We start from the raw sequence: 10,760 nt of genomic DNA on the forward strand, positions 1-10,760 counted from the left end.
AGTTGTTTTATAACAAGAAAAGACATGAATTAAATGTCTACTTAATTAGTAATGAAAAACTTCCCACAAAGAACAGTCCAGCCCCAGATAGCTTCACTGATGAATTCTACCAAACATTCAAAGAAGAGTCTGGCCAGTGTGGCTCAGTGGTTGAGCGTTGACCTATGAGCCAGGAGGTCACAGTTCAATTCCCGGTCAGGGCACAGGCCCGGGTTGCAGGTTCGATCCCCAGTGGGGGGGCGTGCAGGAGGCAGCCGATCCGTGATTCTCTCTCATTGATGTTTCTCTCTCTTCCTCTCCCTTCCTCTCCAAAATCAATAAAAACGTATTTTAAAAAAAAACAACAAGCAGAGAAAACAGCGGTCCCTGCCCACCTGCCACCAGCTGGGCCACCGCTTAACTGGACTCCTGTCAGGTCTCTTACAATCGTCTACACTGCAAAGTGTTTTTAGGGATTTTCTCTGGAGAGCTCCCAGCTGCCGGGAGCACACGGCTCCCAGCAGATTTCCCCCCGCAGCTCCCTCTGCTGCGTGCGGAGGCAGCATGCTCCCAGACTCCGGCCCGGCCCCCCTCCCCGCAGCTCCCTCTGCTGCGTGCTGAGGCAGCATGCTCCCAGACTCCGGCCCGGCCCCCCTCCCCGCAGCTCCCTCTGCTGCGTGCTGAGGCAGCATGCTCCCAGACTCCCTCTGCTTGCTGAGGCAGCATGCTCCCAGACTCCGGCCTGGCCCCCCTCCCCGCAGCCGCGCTCACAAAGGGGCGCCTTGTGCGTCCACAACAGAGCCCCATTGTCGCTGCCAATTATTTCAAGACCCGAAGCAATGCCAGCTTGTCCAAGCGCAGCTCCGTCTCACCCGTCACACTGTGTATCGCTATGCGCGAGGACGGAAGATAACGCTGAGCCATGAAATCCGCTGAAATAATTTCTGGCTCAACGGTCATTTCAAACAAGCCGTATCGGGGGCTGCAGTGGGTCACTATTATTTGCTGCTGGAATGAGAACCAAGTGTGATCATGTTCTGTTCACTGATGATGTTAAATGAGTCCATCTTTCATTCCATCGGCATTTCCCTGACAGGAACAGTGCGGCCCCAGGCTGGGCTACTCCATCTCCGCATTCCTGAGGTTGGTGACAGTAATTCTCTGTTGTTGGGGACTGTCCTGAGCCCATAGGATGTTCAACAGTATCTGGGCCTCTCCCATTCCGTGCCAGCAGCACCCCCCCACACGTGACAACAAAAACGTCTCCAGGCATCGTCACGTGTCTTCTGGGGGCACAATCGCCCCCAGGGGTGACCTGCTAAGCAGGAGACGAGGATCAAACGATGAACAAGACCAAGTTCTTCCCCATGGAGCTCATGTTCGGGTCGGGAAGGGAACAATCAAAATAAACATCGACCCTCAGACAATGACACAGCCGGTGAGAGAAACGAGGCGGCCAGGGCTCGAGTGTGATGCAGGGAAGGGAGGTGCGATCCTGATGGAGAGCGGGGCCTGTGCGGTGACCGTGCACTGAGCTGAGCGAGGGAGAGCGGTGGCTACTGGCGCTTTCTGGGCCTTATGCGCAGGGGTCAGAGTTTCCTAGTTTATTCTCGATTCTCAATTCGCTGGAGGGTTTGTGTCAGGGGAGGGACGATAGAATTCAAAACACATTAAAAGGATCTCTGGCACCTGGCCAGTGTGGCTCAGTGGTTGGGTGTCGACCTATGAACCAGGAGGTCTGGGTTCAGGGCACATGCCCAGATTTTGGCTCAATCCCCAGGAGGGAGTGTGCAGGAGGCAGCCGATCAGTGAGTCTCTCTCATCATTGATCATTGGTGTTTCTATCGCTCTCTCCCTCTCCCTTTCTCTCTTAAATCAATAAAAATAAACATAAAAATTTAAACAAGGATCTCCACGTCCGGGGTGGAAAGGACTGCCCAGGGCAGGAGAGAGCCTGGAGCCCAGCGGGGGAGCTATTACAGCAGACACCATAGGAAACGGCGCTGGGCTGGGGGGCCTCAGTGGGAAAGGTGACGGGTCAGTCAGGTTAGAGAGGGTAAGATTCAAGGTCAGCCTAGAGGGAGATTTCACAGAAATCGTTCACTGGACTTGCTGACGTGCATTTGCAATAGGAAAAAGGGAGTTTGCCTAAGTCACTAGTGATAAAAGGCACCGTGATTTTTAATTTGGGGTGATCAATTCAACATGCGTCCAACCAGCAAGACGGGGTGTCTTTCCACTCCGCTTCCTCCCACAGTTCAGAGTGGAGAGCGGAGCCTTCCCGGGGCTGGGTGTCTGCCAGGCGGCGGTGGGAGACAGCAGCCCCCGAGGCAGACCAAGGCCTCGCAGGGATCACCGGACCCGGGTCAGCGAACCTCCCATCCGCGGAGTTCACTCAAGTGCACATGTACTCACTATGAATCTAACTGCAGAGGCTATGAAGGTCGGACATTTTAAAGGCGGGGAGATACACGGAGACATCACCCGGGAGGAAGGCGAGCACCGGGGTGGGCCTGCCTACGCCCTCAACCGTCGTCTGGTTCTCGGGCAGCCGTGCGCCTGTTCGTTCTAGATTTTCAGGACACACGCGCCTCAGATGTAAAACACGCATCTGATCTCTAATTGGATTATTTTAAGGAAGATCCTTCCAAAGGTGAGCTTTCCTTAAGCTCGTCAACAGAGCGCCCATAACAAGTGACGCCGAAGTCGATCCGGCAAATTCCTCAGGTAAAGATGGGACTGTCTTACCGGGTCGCCATCGTCTGAAAACAGGGCCTCCACGCGCCGTGTGAACGCAGTGCATCTTACCCAGCACCTGCGTCAAGCTATCGGCCTACAGGGCCGCTGCAATGATTGCTCATCATCACTCCAGGGCAGGCACGAGGGCCAGCGCTCTCCCTGGCTTCAGGGGTCTCAGGGGAGAGATGGAGAATCTGGCAGATGGCCTCATGGTCCCGGGAGGTGCATGCTGGGTGGCGATCCAGCCGAGGCCGGCAGGACGTGGCGGAGGGGTGTGCAGAGGGAGGAAGCTGGGTTTTCGTGAAGGAAGTACCTCCGGCATGACAAGTCGGCCGTGGCCAGGAGAGTAGTGTGTGTCCCAGGCAGAGACAGCAGGAAGCAGGCGGGACACAACTAAGAGGCACGCACCTTACAGCCAAGTCTCTCTGCGACGGAGTGAGGTCTTCGTCCTTCCGAAACATCCCTGAGGAACAGAAACAGGCTCTCTCATCAACTGGGATTTCTCCAAAGGAAAGAACAGCGTGTTTCCCCTTCACACCCTCGTCACTTTTCTCATTCGAAATGCACGCTACCATCCCAGCCGTGGTATAGTCGGCTCCTTCCTCGCCCTTCGCAACACAAGCTCCAGCCTGTCAAAGGCCCTGGCAGGACCCAGCGTGTCTAGGGCTGTATGAGGTGAACGCACACATCAGGGAACTAACCTGACTCTCCTTTAGAGAAAATCATTACGAAGTTAAGAAATCCCCCAGAGCTAACATGTATCCGAGCAGGTGCGATGACTTGTCAGAAGGGGCGTGAAAATGTTTCTGTCGTTGGACGGCTTACATGGCCGACATCAGTGCTACGGGAGGAATGACTTCCTCACCCCCACACGACTCTGACGAAAGAGAATGACTCTCTACCATCATCTCCCGCTTACCTTCCCCCGAAACAGAAGGATGTTGTTATGATTACACGTCAACCTACTAGATCCTAAACCCAATTTAAAGGCCAAAGGAGGACTAAATGAAGAGGCAAACAACACATTTAAAAAGTATTTGTAGCCCGGCCGGGTGGCTCAGTGGTTGAGCATCGACCTATGAACCAGGAGGTCCCGGGTTCGATTCCCGGTCAGGGCACAGGCCCGGGTTGCAGACTCCATCCCAGTGTGGGGCGTGCAGGAGGCAGCCGATCCATGGTTCTCTCTCATCATTGATGTTTCTCTCTCTCTCCCTCTCCCTTCCTTTCTGAATTCAATAATAATATATTTTTAAAAAACATATATTGATAGGCCTTCCCCAGCAGGGACACAGGATGGGTGACACACAGAGTGGGGCTGACACCCACCTGTGAACTCATAAGTTCTTATACTAAGAACACGTGTGTGTGAGTATAAGGGAGAGAGGGTGGGGGAAAACATTCAAAATTTAATACAAATGTAGCACAGAGGGGAGGCAGAAATGAATAAAACTTTATTTAGACCAAATATCTATTTGCTTTATATTCTAAATTGCCACTAATGTGGGTCATATGACAGACTCACACTATTTTACTTTGCTTTTGTCACTGAACTGAAGGCAAAATTAAGATAAAATACTGAAAGAGAACACGCCAACTTTAATAACCGTAGGCAGAGTTCAGGATTTGTTTTCCCTGCCTTACCGCCAGCCCTTTCTAATCAAGAGCAGAAAGTGATGGTCGTATCTCAAGCAAGAGACGAACTGAATGTGACGTCTTCCAGGGATGGAAAGTGAATTTCTAAATTCTTACCGTCATGAATTTCATAAGCCAAGCTCGTGATCTTCTGGGTCATTATCATCATCGGGCTGCGACAAAATACAGAATGAATATGTTAAAAGGGCATATTTAAAATAATAGTGACGATATAGGGAAAGGAGTTTATTTTGCTTATACGACTACAAAATCGTGTATGCTTTTTAACATCAATAAAGACCTTCGGGGAGAGAAGTGGGGGCTGCTGTGTTTGCAGAGGTGCCGGAGACGGGGAACCTGGGCCTCGATTTACAGAGCGAACAGGACAAGCTCGTCCACGGAACCAGGTCACGTGGGAGCAGGGCTGCACTGCGATCACGTGGGAGTCACGGGGAGCAGGGCCACTGTGCCTGAGGACGGGAGGTCAGAGGGAGAGGACCGCACAGGCCTGAGACCGCCCGCCACCTGGCCTTGACCGAGCCCTTTTTCAGAATCCCAGCTGCCTGTCGCCTCGGGGGTACACCTCAAGGTGGAAAGGGAGCTGCTGGGAGAAGGGGAGTGGGCACCACATTGAAGGAGTTTGGGTAAGAAACACAGAATGAAACAGGACGGAAACAGGGGAGAGAGAAGGATGCTGCCCACCCCCCACCCCCCACCCCTGTCCTGGGAGCCAGGCCCCAGGGGGTGGCCTGTCAAAGACGCCCCAGAAACAGCGCAGGGCCCGGGTGCTCTCGCAGGGAAGGAAGACTTGAACATCACACTGCCAGTAAGACAACGGCTCTATTTCCCCCAATTCCCCATCTCTAACGGATGGAGAACTTGGAAAGGAAAAGTAAGTCTACGTGGGAAACCCAGCAGGATTCGTTTGGGCCCTGCAGCTGTCACACTGGCAGCCAGGCAGAAGGCCCGAGAACAAGTCGCCACGGCTTGTGTATTCATCGTTTGGGGATTTCAGTCAAACCGGGAAGCCCTGTGGGCTGCAGGTAGGACGCGGGCCGCCCCCTGCAGGTCCTGGGAAGGACCCCAGCCCCGCGGGTCCCGCCCTGCCCTCCTCTACCTGCCCCCTGCTCGGACCGGAGGCTGGTCAGTGGCCACTGTCCACCGGGACACTTGGTCCCTGCCAGGAGGGCCTGGAGACCTGGCTCCTGATGTTTGGTTCTGCCCAAAACGTCCGTGAAGATGTGGTCCACACTGACCCGACTACCTGGCCCACCTCCCTAACGCCAGAGCCATGACCGCCAGGCTGGAGGGGGAGGCTTCTGACAGCAATGCAGCCACAGCACAGCTGTCGGACCAGTGACACGACGGGACTTAGTTATGCATCGGTCCCGGGCACCACAAAGTAGAAATAAACATCACGGCTGTCTGAACCCAGCGATGCTTTCCAAGTATGGCCGTTTCGGACAGGACCAATGATCCACTACCCCTTTAAACACACGGAGAAGCCTGGCCCCTGTGGCTCAGCAGCTGAGCGTTTACCCAGGAGCCAAGAGGTCGCCGGTTCGATTCCTGGTCAGGGCACAGGCCTGGGTTGTGGGCTCCATCCCTCAGTGGGGGGGGGCAGGCAGGAGGCAGTCCGTCCATGATTCTCTCTCTTCATTGATGTTTCTCTCTCTCCCTCTCCCTTCCTCACTGAGATCAATAAAAAATGTAAAAATAACTAACTAAATAAAATATCCTTCAGTTCTAACTCCTAATTCCCATGTCACCTTAAAACACAATAAAAACGACTGATAAAATAGCATTCCATTTATTTTATCAGCTTAGTGGCATACTTTCCTGCTAGGTGCCACATGCAGGGCGGGCAAAAGGAGGGTGAGAGCTGCTTGTAAGAAAATAATACAAGACTTTCTAGACAGCAACACAGGAATCAACTCTGTGCCTCTCGCACTCACAGCTGTAACCCTCCTGCTCCTCCCTCACCCGGCCCAGAGTTCTGAGCGCACGCCCTCTGCCCGCGGGCACCGCCCTGTGTCTCATCTCATCCTTCCAAGGACTCTCACAGCCACCGTCTTTTCATTTCTCAAACGACACGGCTGCTTTAGGGTCTGTCTTTCCTCTTTAGAACGTCTGTGAGGTAAGGAACTAATAGTCTTTTCCGTTGGCGCCCAGCCCCGCGCCGGGCAGAGACGCACTAAATCACACCTCTCGACAGCAGGCAAACCGCGGCTCCTCCGCGTGGCGACCTGCCATTCCTCCTGCCACGGCCTCACTCCCTCCTGCCTGGCTTCTGGCCTGAAAGCGCTCCCCACTCAGCTCCGGAATGATCTGTCCACGGCCCGGGCGCCCCAGGAAGCGCGGGCTCCCCCACCGCGGTGCGGACGGGGTGCAACCAGCAACCAGCTCACCCCTCTTTCCTCTCTGGCGCCCAGCAGCCCTGAGCACTCCCTGCGGCTCTCCATGAGCGGCAGGCCCCGCCTCTGGTCCAGCCCGTCCCGGGGCAGCCGGGGGCAGGACGGGAGCATAAACACCGCGGACACGGTTCTAGGGAGGGGCTGCGGGGAGCAGGTGGCAGAGAGAAGCGAGAAGCGCTGGAGGGGACGTCAGCGAGGGGGTGTGGTGAGCGGGTGCCAGGCAGGTCCCCCGAGGGGACTGGACAGAGCCCGCACCGGCCTGCACAGCGAGGGCCGCGGGGCAGACCCCGAGCGCAGGCCCCGTGCGGAGGGCGCGGGGGGCAGTGTGGTGGTGGGGGGCGTTCTAAGCGGGCAGGTCCCCTGCAGCAGAGACTGGCTTTCCTGACAGCACAAGTGGGTCACGAACACCTGTTTCTGTGACAGTCAGAGCGACTGCACCAGCGTTTCACTTCCGCCTCTCCCGACACTCACACGCACACACACACACATGCACACACACACCACGCACACGCACACACGTGCACACACACCACGCACACAGAGTAAGGCTCCCTCACCGTGTGCACGCGAGACGCCCCACAGAGTTGCCCGGTGAGCCCTCAGCAGGGCCTGGCCTCACCTCTGGGCTCTCGCTCCTGGGCGCCAGGCCCCTACACAAAGGGGCACTTACTCAGTTCTACCAGCTGCAGCAGCCCAGGGGGCTACTCCACTGACCCCCATTAGGATCCAGCCAGGATCCTCTCTGCTACAACCCACTCAGCGCTTCTAAATGCCTACAGATTCCATTAAGGGGAGCCTGCCTCTAGGGGGCTTTTCTCTCCTGTGCCCGAGAGAGGGAGAGAGAGAGAGGCCTTCAACTTAGTTCTGCCAGAAGAGTCCCCTTCAGCCAATCTGTCCGCCTAATACATATCAGCTCACTGATCATGGGCAAATGTTTTTCCTAACGGATAAAAATTACACACTGTACTCAAAGTTTTATATCAGGTTTTCCATTTTTAAGATGCTATGTAGTTTTTTTCCTACATACTCACATCGATGTCTCTCTCTCTCTCCCTCTCCCTCTCTTTCACTCTCTGAAAAGCAATGGAAAATTTATCTCAGGTGAGGATTTTTTTAAAATGCCTAATTTCACTCTTATTTATCATAACACAAGTGCGTGTTCCGAACGATGAATTTGCCGCTGCGAGCACAGCTCTGCTCACGGTGTCAGGTTTCCTAGGTTGAGTTTACGTTCCCGTGCGGGGTTCCTTTGCTGGAGTGTTATTACCGATCCAATAAGTAGTAATTCAATGCCTCTCCCTGCTACGCTTCAAGGATACCGTGGTGAGCAAGACCAGTAGTCACTGTTCTCAGGAAAATTAAATTTCCTACGTGGGTTTCATTCTTTTAAAGAGACACACATCATCCTTCCACTGAGGTATGATGACCTGTGACTGTCTCTCCTTCAAGTTCACTAAGATGCTCGGGGGCCAGTCTACCCAGGGTCCTGCTTGCATTCATTTCCTCGGGGACCTGGGACCGTGCGTGCGCCAGGGGGCAGCACCGAGCCGCCGCCTCTGAACCCCTCCTTCTATTCAACACTCTGCTAATCACTCAGCATCTCCAATCAGGTTTGCTTTGGCGTGGCTCTGTTTGTTCTTTTGAATGCAATCTCCTCTCATCCAAGCCTATTTTTAAAGCCTGTTTAATAAAAGCAAAATCCCTCTTACTCTCGTCAAGGAGAAGAGAACGTTCCCCTTCTCAAGCTCCCCCTTTCCCGGGGGACTTCCCGCTGCGTCACACACTCGGGTCCATTTCTGCTGTCGGACAATGTTTTTCCTGGACGCCGTGACTTGCTTTGTTTCATGTTTTTGCACTTTGGTCGTCCTCGAATTGGGTTTCTGGTCATCACTTATCCTGTCAGATGACTCGGGTCCGACTTAAAGGCAGGTCTTCGTGTCCCGTTCGGTAGAGAGAGCTGGCCGGCCGGACACAGAGAACCGGGAGGCTCACCGGCAGTTTCCCGCCCGGGCACGGTGTCCACGGGCGTCCCTTCATAGAGACGCGCGCAGTCAGCTCTTTGGGGCTTGGCCTGCGCCGATCTCTCAACAGGCACTCGGTGGGTTTTGTCACAGCAAAGAGGACCACAGAGGGACGAGGCCCCCTTGGAAGGAGCAAGCTGAGTTTGTCCCACCACTCAGCGGGCCCCGGGTAGAAGGATGGAGAACACTGCTCGAGAGGGAAATGCAGGAAGCAAGATCCACGCTGCAGGGGGAATGCGTTCGCCCAGGACCCTGGTCCAAAGAAAGCCGCGAGGATGCTGAGAGGCAAGACAGGCCATCAGAGCGCATGCAGAAGCTGCTGACTGACCCAGAGAGCAGAGAGAGAGACGGGGGGGGGGGCGAGGATGCAGACTCAGGGGGGCTGGTTGGCAATGGCTGGAAAGGACTGCAGGGATTTCTATCGGAATTGGGAAACACTTTCAATGTCAGATGCCATGTGACAAGTGTAACTGTTGGACTAGCTTACGCCAGTGTGAGGGGAGAGGTGACTTAGTGGCTTTGTGACACTACAGAAGACCGTTTTACAAGGGCATTTCTACATTCATAACGGACTTTTCAACTAAAATGTTCAGTAAGAGCTTTTCATGTGAACCACTAAATGCAACTATGTTTTGTCCTTTAACCAACATGTTAGAATAGAAAAGAAAAGAAAAAACAGGCTACTGAATCAAAGTTTTCATCTTACCCTGAAAAATCAGCAGAATATTGTCCATAATCAAAGATATAGACTCTAGTAATTTGGCACACTACGAGGTATCCCAAAGCAAACACAAAACAATATCTGGAAAACAAAAATAAGCTAGATTAGTGAAAATAAAGGGTGCATTTGGCTCAAGAACACATTTAAGTAATTTGTTAACTATGTGACAGGGTTCGAAACTTCAATGTCACTAGACCCACTCCCCGAGAGCTTTCTTCAATAAGTTCTAAAAACTCCGCTAGTTCCCGCTCCCATGTGCTAGGACGCAGGGCCCCGTCAACGGCTAATGCATGCGATGGCTGCCTCCGTCCGCTTCTTCCTTCTGAAAGGCCTCCAGGCACCAAATTCTGGATCTGAAAGTCATGCTCTCGGACATAAAACTGTGATTCGCTCTACTCACTCCTCCTTCTTTCTAGAAAATGATATTTAGCACAAAAACATCTGGCTGAAATGTACATTCAACAAACTCTTCGTGGGATTTTTACACACGTGTCCTCAGTGGTCTCTGAGCATACATCCTGGGTGGGCATCAGACATGCAGTTCCTCACACTGTTAGGCATGGGAACTTGTGATAACTAAGACATAGTGCGGGGGTAGAATTTACATGTTGATAGGAGAGGGCACAGACCCCAGAAGCAGATCCGGGACTATATAGATGGCATGGCACGGAGTGAAGGCTGCAGGCAAGTCACGGGAGTGGACGGATTACCTCCCAAGGAGTTGACATCTGGTGGGGAAAAGCGTGTTGTACCTGCATCTACACAATTCTAGCTGGATTCAAGAATTATACACAAGACAGAACCAAGCACACAGAAGCTGTGGGTAAAGATTCAAATGTGCTCAAATGAGGGAAGGACTTTCTCATCATTTCTAATATTAAATACTAGTAGCCCAATGCACGAAATTCGTGCACATTAAAAGGGAATTAATTGCCCTAACTGGTTTGGCTCAGTGGATAGGGCATCGCCCTGCAGACTCAAGGGTCCCAAGTTTGATTCCGGTCAAGGGCATGTACCTTGGTTGTGGGCACATCCCCAGTGGGGAGTGTGCAGGAGGCAGCTGATCGATGTTTCTAACTCTCTATCCCTCTCCCTTCCTCTCTGTAAAAAAATCAATAAAATATATATTTTTTTAAAAAGGAATTAATTAGGGGAGATATTTCAATATTGCTATTTGCCCTTTCTCTATAATAGAAGTGTAAGAGATGAAAGGAAATTAGTAAAATGTATATGAAAATAATATATAAATTCATT

The 10,760-nt window shown here is 52.9% G+C and overlaps 1 protein-coding gene across 1 annotated transcript in view; it reads right to left on the reverse strand.

Annotated features, from left to right (window-relative positions):
• MBOAT2 (membrane bound O-acyltransferase domain containing 2) overlaps positions 1–10,760 on the reverse strand; it is a 57,311-nt gene that overhangs the window by 29,889 nt on the left and 16,662 nt on the right. Inside the window, exons 4-6 of the mRNA XM_015564938.1 lie at positions 9,492–9,587; positions 4,468–4,523; positions 3,127–3,181 (exon numbers count right to left, since the gene is read on the reverse strand). Coding sequence (XP_015420424.1) covers positions 3,127–3,181; positions 4,468–4,523; positions 9,492–9,587 — 207 coding nt within the window. The remainder of the gene's footprint in view (positions 1–3,126; positions 3,182–4,467; positions 4,524–9,491; positions 9,588–10,760) is intronic.

This window comes from Myotis davidii, unplaced genomic scaffold (genome assembly GCF_000327345.1).
Source record: "Myotis davidii unplaced genomic scaffold, ASM32734v1 scaffold61, whole genome shotgun sequence".
Taxonomy (NCBI): Eukaryota; Metazoa; Chordata; class Mammalia; order Chiroptera; family Vespertilionidae; genus Myotis; species Myotis davidii.